The sequence below is a fragment of the Miscanthus floridulus genome, chromosome 4 (assembly GCF_019320115.1).
Source record: "Miscanthus floridulus cultivar M001 chromosome 4, ASM1932011v1, whole genome shotgun sequence".
NCBI lineage: Eukaryota > Viridiplantae > Streptophyta > Magnoliopsida > Poales > Poaceae > Miscanthus > Miscanthus floridulus.
Genome location: NC_089583.1, coordinates 62,364,407 through 62,382,163, shown reverse-complemented (window position 1 = coordinate 62,382,163; position 17,757 = coordinate 62,364,407). Strand labels below are relative to the sequence as shown.

At 54.6% G+C, this 17,757-nt stretch overlaps 1 protein-coding gene across 1 annotated transcript; it reads right to left on the bottom strand.

Annotated features, from left to right (window-relative positions):
- Positions 1-16,781: 16,781 nt before the first annotated feature.
- On the bottom strand, positions 16,782-17,237 carry LOC136548559 (uncharacterized). Its single transcript, XM_066540042.1, has one exon. The coding sequence runs from the start codon at positions 17,235-17,237 to the stop codon at positions 16,782-16,784; it is 456 nt and encodes a 151-aa protein (XP_066396139.1).
- Positions 17,238-17,757: the final 520 nt, after the last annotated feature.

Genomic DNA, 17,757 nt, shown 5'->3' with positions numbered 1-17,757 from the left:
AAGGAGGCCGATGAGGAGGTCACGAAGCTGGTGGAGGTGGCTGAGGGCCCCGGCACGGCATTGGCCAAGCTGTTTGAAATGGAGGTTGTCCCTCCCACGCCGTTCGCTGACGCTGGTGACCCTGAGCCTTGACCTGGGCCAAAGGGGCCATGTAAATAGATTAGGATTATTATCGTACCGTGACGCTTGTGGCCGTCAAGGCCTTTTTTAAAGTACTTATGCGTCTACACTTTTTAATCATTTTTTATTGTATTTCCAAGCCTCTGCCCTCTTTCTCGTTCCTGAACATATCATTTGCAAAAAACTTCCTCGGAACCTAAGCTGCCACTCAGGGAAAAGGTGGTGAGGGAGTGCCATAGCTCGGAGGCGTAGGCCGTCTCGTGGCTCGGCTAGCCTTTTGGCCCTAAGACAGACTTTCAGTTCCTTAGGTTTTTTACAATCAATTTGTCAGAGCATGCTAGAGAGTTTGGCGTAGAAATTTATTCGAAAAACAATTAAAAATGGTGCCTAGGACTTAGGGGGGTTCCCCCCTTCTAGCCCCCGAGGGAGGCTCGGTTTTGCAGAGGCAGAGCTAAGTCTTGTTCGAGCCCCATGGTGGGCACCTCTGTAGAGGCAAAGCTGAGTCTCCCTTGTAGCGTTATCGTAACACTGATCCCCCATCGATAGGTTTGGGGGGGGGGTCTCGAAAAAATTAGAATAACTAAAGAACGCTTCTTTATTGTATTATGAGAAACAATGTATACAATGCTTGGAAATTTAAGGGTAGAAGCGACGCAGCTGTTCTATGTTCCAAGAGTTGGTGAGGATTTCGCCCTTCTCGTTGGCTAGCTTGTAGGTCCCAGGCTTTAGCACTTGGGCGACGATATACGACCCTTCCCATGGTAGGGTCAGCTTGTGGCGGCCCCTGTTGCTCTGCCTCAGTCTCAGCACCTGGTCGCCCACCTTTAGGTCTCGGCTTCGAATGCACCGGGCTTGATAGCGTCGTAGGGCTTGCTGGTACTTGGCCGAATGTAGCAGCGCAACATCTCAGGCTTCCTCCAGTTGGTCGAGGGCATCCTCAGTGGGCAGTGCGGTTGCTTTGCTCATTGTAGGCCTAGTAGCCTTGAGGAACCGTACTCCAAGTCAGTGAGGAGGATGGCCTCGGCTCCATAGACCAGGAAGAATGGTGTGTACCCTGTGGCTCGGCTCAAAGTGTTCCTCAGGCTCTAGATGACCGACAGGAGTTCAGCAAGCCATTTCTTGCCAAATTTCTTCAACCGGTTGTATATTCTCAGCTTGAGGCCCTGTAGGATCATGCCGTTGGCATGTTCTACTTGGCTGTTTGTCCTAGGGTGTCCTATGGCCGACCAGGCCACACGGATGTGGTGGTCATCATAGAATGTCAGGAATTTGTGGCGATGAATTGTGTCCCATTATCAATGATGATGGTGTTTGGAACCCCAAACCTGTGGATGATATCAGTGAAGAACAGCACCGCTTGCTCAGATTTGATTCGATTGATCGGACGAGCCTCGATCCACTTAGAGAACTTATCGATCACTACCAGTAGATGGGTGTAGCCCTTGGGGGCCTTCTGTAGAGGCCCAACCATGTCAAGCCCCCACATGGCAAATGGCCATGTAATGGGGATGGTCTGGAAGGCTTGGGCCAGGAGATGCGTCTGCCGCGCTGTAGTACTGGCATCCCTCGTAGGAGCAGTACAAGCTTGGTGGCGTCAGCAACTACCAGTTGGCCAATAGAACCCTTGGCGGAAGGTGTTTCCGACGAGTGTCCAAGGCGTTGCATGGTGCCCATAGGCTCCCGCATGCAAGTCCCAAAGTAGGGCTTGGCCTACCTCGGTGGTGATGCATTGTTGGAGGATGTTAGATGGGCATTGCCTGTACAACTCGTCATTGCTGAGGACATATGTTTTGGCTTGTCGCGCAAGCCATCGGGCTTTGGTCCTATCTGTAGGAAGCTCTCCTTGAGCGAGGCAATCAAGGAATGGGACTCGCCAGTCCATGCCCTGGTTGGCCTCGGGAGGCTCCATGGGTGGTAGCCTCGGGCGGGCCCCTCATTGTCGTGGCACCATCGTCTGCTGACCACGTCATGGTCGCCTTGTGCCTCGCGACGGTCATTGAGGCAGTCATGCACCAAGGGGGCCCTGTTGGCCGTTAGTGCCTGAGCGGGCTCAGGACGAACCGAGGCCTCCCTATCTTGCCGAGGCAGTGCCGTGGGAAGTTCCGAGGCACCTCCGCATCATCGAGAGGCAGAACTCTCGGCCTACTGCACCGTGGCAGTCTCGAGGAGGTCCCGGAGCTCGCCGTAGGCCCATCGCCCCTCCGATGTAGAGGGCTCGAACATCGTTCGGAGTAGCATCGCCGCTGCCATGATGTTCTGGCTAGCATGATAGAAAATAGGGGGTTGATCGTCCCCTTCGTTGTTGTTGATGCGGCAGTTGACGTCGCAAGCCCTCCGTCGGGCTGCTCCGCCATCACCACGGCCCCACTACTCTTGCTCGAGAGTGTCTCGGAGTTGGTGCAGAAGGAGTTGGTCTTGTTCAACCTTGGCTGAAGCTCATGGAGCTGCTCCTAGTTCAAGGCATCGAAGTTCCTCAGTGGGCGGGGTTCTCGTTCCGTGTTGCCGGAGGCTCGATGCGTGGAGGTGTGGCATCGCCTGCCCCTTGGTGGAAGCGGGGAGCGGTTGCCTGCCCCTTCGTCCTCATCGCTCGTTCTCGACATCCCAAGCCCAATGTGGAAGCACTCTCGAGTGGGATCATAAGTGCCTTCATCGTCGGAGTCGGAGTAGCCGAAAGCAATAGTGGCTCGCGACTAGGAAGCAACGCATGGCTTTAGGGTCGTGAAGCCTGGAGAAGTCCGCTCTGGTCCACGCCTCGTCCTCCTCTGAGGAGTCAGGCGTGGGTGTGGGTCGAGGTAGTGGCATCGAGGTCGAGGGCAAAGCGTTGGTGGCGTCCTAAGGGCTCCACGTGAGCGGAAGCGTAGGTGGAAGCGTAGGCGGCTGGCGTCATTAGTCAACCCGAAGGGGTACGGGGATGGTGCCATCGCCGAGCTTTGCTCCGCTAGAGTCGACCCCTCAGGAGGTGGCGGGGCAGGGCTTGATGATCGGGTGTCGCTGCATGCCACCAGGTGTCTTTCCCTTGCCCAGGCTTAAGCTGGATAGGTCCCCAACTGTAACAACCCGGGTTTTTGGAGAAGCCAAAAATACAAACTTTTTAAAGTTTTTCCTGCAATGTGTGAAGCATGTAGTTGCTAGGTCAAACCAAGAACAATTTATAAATAAATTGTTGGAATCATGTAGAAATGCTCGTAGAGGTTTGCCGGTGTTCTTTAGTCGGTTTAGATTTTTGAGTTGGAGTGCACAATCTGTAACAACTCTCTTGTCCATTCTCGCACCTCTTCCGGGTTCCTCCTGACCTTCCTCGGAATCCCTTCCAAGAATTCCATAAGCCATAATTCATAGAGGGGGAAAAATCCTTTTCTTTTCCCCTCAACCCCTCCTTGTTTCCTACCTAGCTCATGCACAATCATATATGCATGCCACTGTGCTCATGTACTTATCACGTGAGCATCCTGCTACTTCTCTAGTTCTCCTAAAACTAGGAATACGCAAGGTACATGCAAGCTGTAGGCAGCAACGTGCACTGCCATGCTAGACTCTATACGTGTATATACATGTATACGTGCCAGTGCCCAATAGCAAGTACCGGAGCCCAGCTTCTCTTCCGGCCCATCACCATCACGGCTAGCCACAGCAAACCACTACCCAATCCTCTAATCATGTGAGCTCCTTGCTTCCTCTGTATACACGGCCATGCATGCACTCTATACGTGTATGTAGACATATATACGAACTAGTGCCCAATCGCAAGGCCCATCTCATGCAGCACCGTGACCCAGCTAGCTCGCTAGCCGCGCGGCCCAGCCTTGCCCCCTAGGCGTCCCTTGCCAACCCTAGACGTGGGCAGCTCCCAGGCCGCCGCCACCTCCCAATGGCAAGCCAACCAGACGAAGCCGCCCCTGCATGCTCCGGTACGTCACCCTGTGGGTCCCAAGTGTCATCCACAAGGAGGAACTGAAGCCGTGAGCGCCGTTTGCCTCTAGTCGCTTTTCCCGTTCCCACGCCGTCTCCATGTTCCTCAGTACAAGCCCTGCTCTTCTGCTGCCATCAGGAGCCACAGCGTCTGACTCTGGATGCCCCTGCGAGACCCCAGCTGCGAGCCCCACTGAGCCGCGCCTCGCGCCGCGAATCGCGGAAGCAACCGCACTGAGCCTAGACGCCCTTCTCGAAGCTTCTCGCGTCGCTCACCTGCCCGCGGCCTTGGATGCACGCCATGTCACGCCGACCATCAAATCAGCGGCACGGACGCTGGTGCCCCACAGCGAAGCCCTAGCCTTTGGGCTACAAAACCCCCGGCCAGGGCTTCGCCCTCACCATCACCCTTCCTAGCCGCCGCAGACGCTCCCTCCCATCTCTGCCTTGCCTTCCTCACCTTGCCACAGCAGATGCGCAGCCATGGCTTGAAGCCGAGCCAGCCTACGCGGCGAGCCACCCCGCCACCGACGTCACGCCATCCTACCCCGAGCCTTGCCCGGCGTTGTTCGAGCCAACCGGAGACCGCCGTCCGCGACGAGCTCGGGACACCGCAGCGACTCCGCCCAACGCACCACACTACGCCGAGCCATCCCTGCGGCACCTCGACACGGCAGCGGTATCCTTCATCTACGACGCGAACGACTCGCTGGAGCCCGACGACCTCGCCGTGCCCTGCCTCCATGACCCCGGCACTTTGACCGTCTGCACCACGCCACCAGCCCAAGCTAAGGCAAACCTTGCTGCTCCACGGACATGCCAGAGTCACCGGACACTGCTGTTACTGCTGGAGGTGCTCTAGCAAGCTGCTACAGTAGATGGCCAACACTGAGCTGCACTGCGACCCAGAAGCCATGGGACCAACCCCTGCTTCGACTACAGCAAGCCCCCGAACCAAACCCAGTGTGCGACTATGATGACGCAGCGGCTCTACACGGCACCGCAGCAACACGTCACAGCCTTGACCCGCCACCGCGCCGCTACCCTGACCACCACAAGCCCAACGGTGAGCCTTCAGCCTTGCCTCCCTCTGTTGCCCCGATGCTGGCGAGCCTGCCATGGTCGCCACCGCATTCTCCCAACCTGGGAGAGCCCAAGGCCAAGCCATTGGCTTCCCGACTCACTGAACGCACTGGGACACGCGCACGAGCCCGCACGCTGCCTTGCCAAGCCCTCCCCGCTCGGGAATGCTAGCGCCGCCACACCAAGCCTGCACACGGTCGCCATCGCCGGAGCCACCCACGGCGCTGTCCCGTTCCGGCCGTCTAGCCCCGATAGAGGTAGCACAACCACCGGGTCCATGTCCGCCATGCCATGGAACGCCGGAAGCCACCGCCTATAGGCCTTAGAAGCCCGTAGTTCGCTCTAGACCCCGCCTCACCGGCGTGGTGATGCGCCGTGTCCACCACCGTGCCACACGTCTCCCGTCCGACTCCGGCCGCCTCGTTGTGCGAGAGCACGCCGTAGAGCTTCGCCTTAGCCGGCCGTTCCCAAGCCCCCTGGCCACCATCGCTGGTGACATCGTCGGAGCCCAGAGCTACGTCGCGCTCTTCCCGCTGCATGTTCTGGCCATCGCGGTGCCACCTTCTATGACTCGCCATGACCTGGAGCTCGTGGCATCGCCTCGTCACCTGGGCGCTCACACAGCCCACGCCTTCGCTGCGGGCACACCGCTATCACCGGCCACCCATGACCTCGATCTGGCGCACCCACCATGGGACGCTCCCATCGGTCGCCACGGCCATGGCAGCACGCTCCCGCACAGCCCTGCTACAATGCCTGCTCGTGAGCACCCACGAACCTACACGCACACACATGCACGATGCAGCATGGCGCCCCGCGTGCCCGTGTTGCTCGCGCCAGCCATCGCCTTGCCGACCACCCAAGCCCTGGTCGTCCGTCGTCTAGCCAAATGGCCATGCTGCGGTTGCCGACAGACTCATCCGGTATCGCATCGAACACATAGCGGCCGCCCTTCTGCCCTTGCCTTTAGGGGACACAGTGATGAGGACATCACCACACTGGACACACCGACGCCATGGTCTTCCCTAAGTTGCAATTCGTTTCCAACTCAGCTGCCACGTCGTCCTCGGATTCAGCAGACACGTCGTCACTGTTTCGGTCATAACTTCCTCATACGACATCGAAACGGGCCGTTCTTGGATGCGTTGGAAAGGGGACGACGATGCCGTCGTTTTGGATCTGGTCCCAGCTCCAGAAGGTCCGTGGATCATTCTGTGTGACCACGGCAAGGTGCTGCGTCGCCTATTTGGGCCAACTTGGCCATGTATCGTGTCGGGCCTTAAGCCCAAGTTGTGGGCGCCCAACCCCTGGCCGTCCCCAACCCTAGGTTGAGTCTTAGACTATAAACATAGCCGCCACCGCTGCTACACAGTTGGGTTTTGTTTAGAGTTTAGTTTTCCCTCGAGAAACTGAATCGTTCATTGTAACTGTGGTGACAAATCCTTTTACAGTGATCCAGGGCCCCCATTCTTGATCTCCTCCACTGTGTCGATTAGTCCTTTGGAACCGAGTTCTTGAACCCTCTATTCATATTCGCGTCATTCAGATTTGCAATTTCAGATTGCGTGTTTTACCTTCTTGCTTGTGCTCTTCGATTCGCTTGCAGGAAAAGCCTTCTTGGCGAGGTCAATCAAGTTGTGCTTGGTTGATAACCAACGGAGCAGTGGTGTAACGGTTGCAGGGTTCAAATCATGTCTGATTTGAAGCCGGATCGCCAACGTCGAGATCTCCACAAATCGAACTTACCGGCTACCTCTCGGAAGATCGGGCCTGTACTCATCACACAGAAGCCCAAGGTGCCGGCTTTTGAAGCCACTTGCCGTCCTTCACCGTACATAGGCATGCCACCACGGTCGCTTGCGCTGGCATGATCATAGACACCTGCACACGCCACCGCACGACCCTGTGCAGCCGAGGAACCACATCGAGCTCTCAGCCCAGCTGAGCGGCTTGCGGGAAAGCACCAAGACCAGTGGCCCAGTGCTGGCCCCCTCTCTCTCTTCCTTGCAGTTTGGGCCGACAAGCCAAGCCCGGCAGTAGCCCAGTAGCATCCCAGTAGAAACCGTGGCCTCCCTCTTCTTTTTCAGGAATGGATTTAATCTCCAAAATTCGTAGAAATTCATACGTTGTCGAAAAATTATGAAACCAGTTTCATAATTTTTCTAAAGACGAGCACCATGATGTGGACCAACCCTTAAGTACTTTTTGACCACCTCGGCAACCTTTCTGACCACCTCGGCAACATCTCCGACCACCTCGGCAACCTTTCCGACCACATTGGCAATCTTCCCGACCACTTCAGCAATCTCACCGACCACGTTGATGATCACTCCGACCACCTCCACGATCTCACTGACCACGTCAACAAAGCTCTCTGACCACCTTGGCCAGCTTTTCGACCACCTCGGCCAGCTTTTCGACCACCTCGGCCAGCTTTCCGACCACCTCGGCCAGCCTTCCGACCACGACGGTGATCTCACCGACCACCTCGGTGACATCTCCGACCACTGACGAAAGCCCCTTCCTGCTTATTCTTATACTCGTTCGTACACTTACAATACATGATCTTGATCCATCTATATCTGTCTGCACCGTGCCCTTGTGCAGGTCTACCCATCCCCATCGCTATGGATTGTGCTACTCCACGGTCGTGTCGAGTTGTTATGTCTTTCGGTTGTGTGTGTTCTTATCGATGGTTGTCTGTGTTTGCCTGTGAGCCGAGCCTTCGAGCCGGCGGAGGGATCGTACCTCGTTCGGATGTTACGATCGCGGGATCCATCTCGCCACGACCGTGATGCCGAGTGTAACCCGACCCATCGCTTTTTAGTTGGCTTCATAGTACCACGAGTGTTAGCTCCTGCCTTCGGCCCTTGAACATGGTCGTGATGGATTCAATATCGATGGCGATATCGATGCGGATATTACCCGCACATTTTGCGCCCTTCGTGACCAAGTTCTGTGGGAGATAACCTAGGAGTAAACAATCGTGGAACGATGGATGCCAACTCGTTGGCATAGCTTGTGGCCATGAGTTCACCTCACCATGACCATGGAGCTACGCCTCTCCTTCGCTTTTAGTTGCTTCTTCGTGCTCAAGACCTTGTATGCTTGTACCCCGTTTGACCATCATGTTTCTCTGATTCTCGCGGTGACAACCGCACCGCTTCGAATCCGAGAGGCATCTTAGTGCCAGTGCACCTAGGTCGGGTACCCTATGAGTGGTCTGCGCACTTGGTGTTCGTCGCTTCTTCCAATGCCCTGTCTTCTGTCGTGGCGTGTGTGCCGGAAGGAATAGACCTCAGTTCCTTGCTGTCATTGCCCTATTAGCCGCTCTGTTCAATCCCACCTTGTCCATGGTGATTGGATCAAAGACCGGACTAACTCTTTTTAGCTAGCGAAGCTATAGTCTATGACGTACCTTGGACCCGTGCGTGTTGACCTGATCGACCGTCTAAAACCATCTTACCCGAAGATGTGTCTGAGAACATGACATGGATGTGCCTAGCTAACCCTCGCTTCTTTTGTTTTACTGAGCAACTCTCCTCTCGGCTCCCGACGATGTTATGTCGTGAGGATCGAGAGAACCCGTTGATGTCCAATCTCTTTGCGCTACCGCTTTCTACCATAGCGGGCGAGCCGAAGTACATTGGAGCCAAGTCACAATAGTGTTATCATTCTTGTTTGCTACTCATGTCCAATTGTGACTTGTGGGTTAAGGCTATAAGAGCCGAACCCCATCGTTCTTATTGAGGCCTGACTTCTAATCCCCGTCAAGACAATGACACCGGATCGGAAGTTCGTGAGCCATAGTGTTTGCTCTGGATAAGCTCCAGCTTAAACCGTTTAGCGTAAAGCCATACTGGCTTGGCCATGACTAAGCTTGTGCTTAGCAAACCACCACTTGTGATTTCTTGGCCTGGGGAAATCGGACAACCGCCGAGAGGGCTAAGCCGTGTATCTCTTGTTGCCTCGCTGGTGTTATTGGATTTTCCTGCGTCTTGTCGTCTTTTCAAGTGTTGAGTGCTCTCTTGCCTTGCGTGTCGCTTCGTGAAGTAGCTGACAATTGGACCAAGAGAACATGGACGACGACAAGGACCGCGGAATGGAGTCAACGCAGGAGGAGGTGACCCCGCTAATGGAACACCAACGAGGGGAGAATTGTACCACTACTACCTCTACACTGCAGGTGTCATGGCAGCACCCTCTTTTAGAGAATCCTATTAGACATTGCATAAATATCTAGAACCGCTAGCGCTTTATAAAATATTCCTTTGCTAGTACTTTGATGCATGCTACCACCTGAGCCATTATCACCCTGATGCAACCCACTCTACCACGTCACCCTGCCTTGCGCATTCGCTCACTTATATATGCTTACTTGCCTGTTTGCTTGCATATTACATCACTATACTTATTATTAACTCCACTTCGCATTATGTCGGGGATGTGATGCTGGTGGTGAACCTCTGGGAATGGTTTGGCTATGGGAGCCGGATTTGGTGGTGTGTGAGCGTGCTGCGTGTGTCTTGGGTGCGTGGAGAGTGAGGGTTGTGTCGACCGAGTTGGAATAACGATGAGCCTGGGGCGAGTCTTGCCATGTGGTGCTACCTAGGCACTTGGATATGGAATACCTATGGCGGGTAAATGGTAATTGGAGGTGGCCTTGGGTGTGAACCTCGGAGAGGTGGAGCCTGGGGTAGAGGTGCTATGGTGGCACATAAAATGGAAACCCTGATGAAGACATTCTGGCTTGGTCAATCCCTAAGGACTTACTAGTACTCAGATTCACCGGGAATCCTTTAGATCCCACTCGCCCTATATGGTGCGAGACAGTCGGACTACTTGGTAGAACAATGCCACTACTGCTAGGCGAATGTGTGCAAGGAGGTACGGGGTGCGCGGTTGCCCCCACACCCTTCCGAGACTTTAGGAGGCCTTGTGGACATGGCTCTTGACATCCGAAGGGCCCCGGCTCTGTCTACGACTCACAGTATTAGCCATCCTAGACTAGACTTGGGATGTTCTAGGGCTAAGAGGTAGGGTGGCATCGTTCTAGGCTAGCAAGCGGCCGGAATCTGCCTAGACAGGGCACCGTCGAGGATGGCTATCTTGTGGGTATGTAAAACCTCTACAGAGTGTTTGGTTGATCGATCGATACATATGTCGACTTGTCGGCTATGGACCTTTCCTAGGTTTCGCTTAAACTAGATAGGAGATGAGTCCTTTTTTTCTCCCTCTAGGGTTGGGGTATTTTTCGGTCGTGAGCCTTGGGGGTTGTGGGCCGTTGAGACAAGGCCGAGAGGGAGTTGGCATGTCGACCTGAGTGTGTGAGATGAGATAAGGTGTGGTGGTGTGGAGATGGTTTGGGATGGTTGGTTGGTGGATGGACATGGTGTGGTGGTGAATGTGTTAAAAATTGGATATTATTATTATGATACAATTGTTATTTACTTCCCATGCGCTAAGGATGCAAACTATAGCCAAATATTAGGATCGCCAGATCCTTTGGTTATCTTTTTCCACTAAAGCTCATCGGTGCTGACCATGGCCTGCACACATCTGGCGGTGTGCAGATTTCCTGCTTCTCAGAGATGCTGACTATAGAAGGATTAGGAGGTCTCGTGCCTACGCTCAAGTTTGGTCCGGAGATGGAATCAACGCTGCACTACGTCAACTCTGATGATGACCCGTGAAGGAGAAGCCTTCACTTGATAGTCTTCCGCTAGATTAACTCTGTAATAGGTGTATTCCCTAGTGATGTAATATCTTGTACTCTTGTAATCTTATGATGTATGACTATGATATCGACTGATATATGATAATATGATGGGATCAACTATTGGTTTCATCATATTATAATTCATTCTATGGATTTTCCCTTCACGGAAAATTGAGGATGTTTCACCAACCAGGGACTCTGTACCAATAGCCGGGCATGAGGTACCGGTGGAGCGCAGTGCGTCGCCCTGAGCTTGCGCGATGTTCGAGTGGTCCTACCCATGTCGTGCCTGGGGAGCATGACGAGAGCGGTGGCCTGGGCACCGCCTATGCCTGGGCTACTAGTTCATGGTATCGTCGTTGGTCGGTGGGGCTCTGGGTGTGAGGAGTACCATATCGTACTCACATCCTAGAGACATAAACTCTAGGCTCCCGAACCAGATCACCATGCCAAGACACAGTGGTCGTACGGGGTTTGCCATCCGGAACTCGTTGGGATGACGAAGCTGACACGCAGCAGGACCCTACCTGGCGTGCCAACTATCGGTGTTTTGGATCGGTGGGCCCTCAACCAACTAGTGAAAATGTACTGCATGCCCCTAATCCCGGATGGTGATGCAAAGAGACACAAGGTTTATACTAGTTCAGGCAATAGTTGCGCTACATCTAGTCTGAGAGATCGATCTTGTATTCCTTGCACCGAAGTGCTTGTAGTAGGGGGTTACAAGCTAGGTGAGAGAGGGAGCTAGTCCTAGGTCTCTGTGTGGAGTAGCGTGGGCTGCTTGAGATGTTGATCTCAGGCAGTGAGGAAGCGTGCGTATTATAGAGTGTTGCACGTTGCTTGCGTGTGTGTGTGTGTTTGAATCTCCGTCTGTCTGTGCGTGCGTCTATGCGTGAGTTCGTGAACCCATGAGCTCCTCCCCAGAAACGGCCTCGATCACTCCCTTTTATAGTTGAAGGGGGGATAGGGGCAATACATGTGTTCACTATGCGGCGTCTTATGAGCGGAGGTGGCATGTGTGAGTCCTATAGACGGCATGGTCGATGGAGCGGTCTTGTCCTTGATGCATGGAGCGACGTGCCGGTCACGCCCGATCCTATGTGACATGGGAGCTCTAGTGATAGGTTGATGTAGGGCATGGTGGACAATGTGTTGGTCGCTGTATGTCGATAGCGTAGAGAGCTAAGGCTTAGTCAGTGTAGAGGCCGAACCATCGTGGGGGCTCGGCGGGCGTGAATCCCAAGGCTGCTGAGACCCCGAAGTGGATGGCCGAGGCTCAGAGGGAGCAGTTGGTCCTGTACACTGATTCCGAGGCTATAGGTACCTAGACTTGACTCCCCACACCACACTGTCCTCAAAGCAGTTGGGGTTAGGCAGCATAGTGCAGCACAGGTGTCGGTCGTGGGCACAGCGCCGAGCACAGCGACCGGTAACCTCCGCACCGTCTTGTCCCAGACGGCATGGCATTGATGTGACTCCCATCTCGTCGACCACTCCATTGTATGAGGCCATCGTTCGGTTGATGTCATGGGAGTGGTTGGTCGCGTTATTTTGGCATGACATCCCGGTTGAGGCGGCGGAGACGGGGTGGCTGCCGAGCTAGCCTCGAGCAAGGTAGAGAATCGGTACCTCGTCTGAGGCCTTACGTGCGGGGCCTCGAGCGAGACGGAGAATTGGTACCCCATCCGAGGCCTTATGTGTGGGGCCTCGAGCGAGACGGAGAATCGATACCCCATTCGAGACCTGGCGGGAGGGGCCTCGCGAGAGTCAGAGAATCGGTACCCCATCCGAGGCCTTACATGCAGGGCCTCAAGTGAGATGGAGAATCGGTACCTTGTCCGAGGCCTTACGGTTTCATTTTGGGTCGAGCCCGCTTTGGGTAGGTCCGGATTTGCTTGAGGTGGGCCGAGCGGCCCAGCTGAGCTTTGGATAAGGTGGGAGTTTGCTAGTAGTTGTCTCTTGGCTTCGATTTTTACAGGGTCTAAGCGATTTTTTTTGGTTTTTGCTTAGGGGACCCCTTTTTATGGTACCAGACAATACTGTAAGACAAATGTTGGCGCCTGCAACACTGTTCGGGCTCTGACATGCCTAGAAGGGCTTTAAAGTGCCCGTTTTGTCATATCCTGATGGTACTTTCCTACAGACATGCAGGGTATGGTCCTCGGTATTGTGGTTGACTTGAGTGCCTTGCCTTATCTGTGTGCATAGTTATGAAGGAGCAGCACGTAGACATCAGGCGAGGTGGAGCCAGCCCCCGAACATCGGGCGAGATGGAGCCAGGCCCCGAACGTCGAGCGAGGCCGAGCCATCCCCTAGACATCGGGCGAGGCAGAGTCTGCCCCCAAACATCGGGCGAGGCAGAGCCAGCCCTCGGATGTCGGATGAGGCAGAGTCTGCCCTTAGATGTTAGGAGAGGTGGAGCCAGCACCCGGGGGTCAGGTGAGGCAGAGTCTGCCCCTAGATGTCAGGCAAGGCAGAGCCAACCCCCGAACATTAGGCGAGGCGGAGCTAGTCCCCGGACATCGGGCAAGGCGGAGTCTGCTTCCAAATGTCGGGCAAGGCAAAGCCAGCCCCTAGGGGTTAGATGAGGCAGAGTGTGCCCTTAGATGCCTGGCGAGGCGGAGCTAGCCCCCGAACATCGAGCGAGGCAAAGTCTGCTCCTAGACATCGGGCAAGGTGGAGCCAGCCCCCAAATGTCGGGCAAGGCAGAGTCTGCTCCTAGACGTAGGGTGAGGTGGAGCCAGCCCCTAGGGGTCAGGCAAGGCAGAGTCTACCCTTTGATGCTAGGCGAGGTGGAGCCACCCCTCAGGAGTCAGCTTAGGGCGAGGCCCATGGTCTCGGTGGACAGACGAGGAGTGTCCCGGCAAGTAGTGTAGTCACGCTCTTGATCGCATGGACGAATCAATGTTTGATGGTCATTAGCTCCTCCTCTTCGGGTACCCTAATATTGGTCCCCGATAGTAGCTCCCGAGCCCCCAGGCGATTCATGTAGAATTGCCTGGGGGATTTTTTTACTTGCCAGCGGATGCGCGCGAGCGCACCCGGTGGGTGTAGCCCCCGAGCCTATGGAGGAGTAGGATACTCCTTTGGAGGGTTTTCTAAAAGAGAGGATTATGAGAGCCCTAGCCCTCTATTGTTGCCCACGGCATGCCCTAAAGATGGTGATTTCTTCTTCGCTGAGGTCAAAACCTTCGCGGGTATGGTCGTGAGATTTTGTGGTTGTTTAGTTAGATAGCTCAATTGGGATCCTGGTATCCCATTCATGGGGATCCGGTCAGGGTTAGCCCAGTTGAGACTCGATCATGGGCTGAGACTTCAGTGAAGCTTGTGTGCCTAAGTTTTGGCCGATCGTGGACCCATCCTTTGTCATAAGGGTGCCTTGGGATGGTCGTCAAAATCATTGATGGGCCAGCCCTCAAACTCCTAGGCCCAGCTAGGCTGTAGAAATGCTTTTTGACCCGTATCCTTTTGCTGGTAAAGAGTCTTGGTGTGCCCGGGAGGCAAAACGTCCAGCGCGACTTCAGAGGGAAAGGATAGGGATTGGGGGCACATATCCCACGATGTGACGTGGTGGCAGATCATGGCGGGTGCGGACATCTAGGCAGACAGTTGCCTTCCTCGTGTCCGTCACCCCTATAAAACCAAAGTGTTGAACCCTAGGGTTTCGTACTTTGCCTCCTTGCCTTTGCATCTACAACCTCCACCGCCAATCGCCTAAGCCTCCTGCATCCGCATCTTAGCCATCATCAAATTCACATCCACCCACCCCAATCCTCCAATGGAACCGTGGTGCCACTCTGATATCACCCTCTAGCGCCTAGAGGGCCTCATTCGCTGTGGTCTTCTTTGCGCACAGACTACCATTGAGGAGTGGCGGCTACCCGATGATGGGGACACGCTGTCACCGCCTGACGACTACGTCATGTCCTTTGCTCACTTCCACGAGTAGGGATTTGCCACCCCCGCCCACAAGTTTCTTCATGGATTGCTGCACTACTACAAGGTAGAGCAGCATCACCTTAATCCCAATGGAATCCAACACATTGTGGCATTCGTGGCCCCATGTGAGGGGTTCCTGTGGTTTAGTCCCCACTTCGACCTGTGGCAGTACTTCTTTATCATCACCCTCCTGAAGAAGCGGGAGAAGCAGGAGCTAAACATTCCAATGGGATGCGCCAGCATTCAACTCTGCAACAACCAAGTCAATGAGTACCCACCAATGCGTTTGTCAACCTCCAACAAGGGGTGGCATTCACATTGGTTCTATGTCAAGAATGATGTAGCCACCCCCTTGCTAGAGTTCACTGGGCACCTCATTGAAGAGGTCCTAGAATCGTGGAGGAAGTGGGGGGTCACAGAGAAATACAAGAAGTGAATCCAGGACCATCTCACAGCCATCTGAATCCTGAAGGAGAGGGGTGTGAAAGGGTTGGGGATCATTGGCGCTTACCACACGAGGTGGGTGGTGCCGCTGATGAAGAGCGTGCTTCCCCTACACATGATGGCGCCTGGGGTGTCACTCGATGGGATGGCGCTCACTGAGGGAGTGCTCTCCCCCTCTAAAGTGGCTTAGCACATCAAGGAGGTGATGGAGCCTCCATGGGATGATGTCAGCGCTGTCCTCGATTTTGTGTATTTAGTGTCAGGGCACCCCCCAATGCGACCAAAACTAGGGTATATCGTCTTTGTAAGTTTTCTTCCCTCGTGCCTCCTTTTCGATTGAACTCCTGACCTCTTGATGCTGATATTGAGATGGGGGGACCAGCCAAAAAGGCTCGTCCTTATGGACCACCCGGTTCCACTGCCAAAGGACCCATCCATGACGGTGGCCAACCGTGCAACGGCTGAGCGACAGCAGAAGGCAAAGAAGGACAAGAGGAGGAAGAAGCAGTAGAAGCTACACGTGTGGGAGCATGGGGAGGAAACCGACAGTGATGATGATGATGAGGAAGAAGATGAAGAGGTAGTTGCCGACACTGAGTGGGATGACCTGGAGAGTGAGGATACGCTGATGGGTATCCACTCGTCCTTACAGGGACCCTTCCTGTTTCATGCGAGAGGAAGTGAGTCTATGAGGCCGATGAAGACAGGCCAAACCATTGGCCCATCCTTAGAACAAGTAGGGGCGGACGGATCTGCCACCATGTCCGAGGTGTCAGTGGAGGGGAGCAGCCTCGCCGTTGTGCCTCGAGAGTCAGCGGGGGTGGGCGGATCTACCGCCATGCCCAAGGTGCTAGCTGGGGTGGGTGGATCTGTCGCCGCACTTGAGGTGCCGAGGGAGGGGGATGGCTCTGCCGCTGCACCTCTGTGTGCAAGGGAGGCGAGCCCCTCGGCCTAGGAGGAGGGGGTGGGCACAAAATGGCCCCATCCTGAGGAGGCGGAGCAAGGACCTAGGGGTTCATCCCCCAAATGTATCCTACGCTCAACGGCGCCGATGTAAGTCATTGACTTCTCTATTTTTCTCTATTTCTAGCGTGATTGATGCCTTTTGTTTCTTACAGCATCTTGAGATAGTGTACTTCTTTGGTGCTGGCGCCTAAGAAGAGCATCGCCATTCAGATGAGATGGCGGCCATCACCTGATGTCGCTCTTGTTTCAGGCGGAAGTGGAGCCAGCATCATAGCCTCATCGGCCGATCAAGCGCCACTCGTGGTGGCGCCCATGCCCTCGGTGGGCCAAGCGGATGCTGGGGCAGAAGGAGCACCCTTAGAGGTCACCGAGCAACCAGCGATGGAGGTGATTCTACTGCTGACATTAGAGTGGATAGATCTTCACCAATGGTCCTGCATTTCCCCTCATTAAAGTGATGTAGGCGCTGTTTCACTAGCTTGGAGCCTAGACAGATCTTCAAGGCATGCTTGATGACTTTCCTCATCACGCCTGGCATGTCCGAGGGTTTTCACGCAAAGATGTCTATGTTGGCGTGGAGGAAGTCGACGAGCGTGCTTTCCTATTTAGAGGAAAGCATGGTGCCAATGCGTACTACCTTGCCATCAGGGCTATTGGGATCTATGTGGACCTCTTTAGAGCCCTCCATAGGCTCAAAAGACCTGATTGACTTCTTGGGGGTCTGGCACTTCTTCGGTGACCTCATTCTTGATGGCAGCGAGCTCTTCAGAGGTGATGATTGCCGCGGCATGATCACAACACTTGGCCTCGCATTCATAGGGTGGAAGGAGGTGCCGACGGTGATGACCTCGTTGGGGCCTGGTATCTTTAGTTTGAGGTAGGTATAGTTGGGGACGGCCATGAACTTTGCGTAGCATGGACGTCCTAGGATGGCATGGTAGGTTCTAGGAAACTCGACCACCTCGAAGGTGAGGATTTCCATCCTATAATTGGATGGATCTCTAAAGGTAATGGGCATATCGATCTGCCCAAGTGGCATGGCCTGCTTTCCAGGCATGATGCCATGGAAAGGTGCTCCAGTTGGGCAGATGCATGTCTAGTCGATGCCCATTTTGTTGAGCGTCTTGGCAAACATGATGTTGAGACCGCTACCTCCATCCATCAGTACTTTGGTGAGCCGCTTTATGCCAATGATCAGGTCGACCACGAGTGGATATCTCCCCGGATGTGGGACGCTCTGTGGGTGGTTGGACCGATTGAAGGTTATGGTGGACTCTCACCACCAGAGGAAGGCAGGTGTGGTTGGTTCGGTATATAGACCTCGCGGTGCGTGACCTTCTGACGGTGCTTGGAGTCATAGGCCGTCGAACCCCCAAAGATCATGAGGCAGCCATTAGGTGTTGGAAAGCCATTGTCCTTCTACTTGGTGTCATCCATGGTGGGGTCAGGGTCCTTTCTGTGCTCCCCTTTATTGGAGCCTCTCGACAAGAACCGCCGCATGAGGCTACAGTCCTTGTAAAGATGCTTGACTAGGAAAGCATGGTTTTGACATGGCCCCTTGAGTAGTTTTTCAAAAT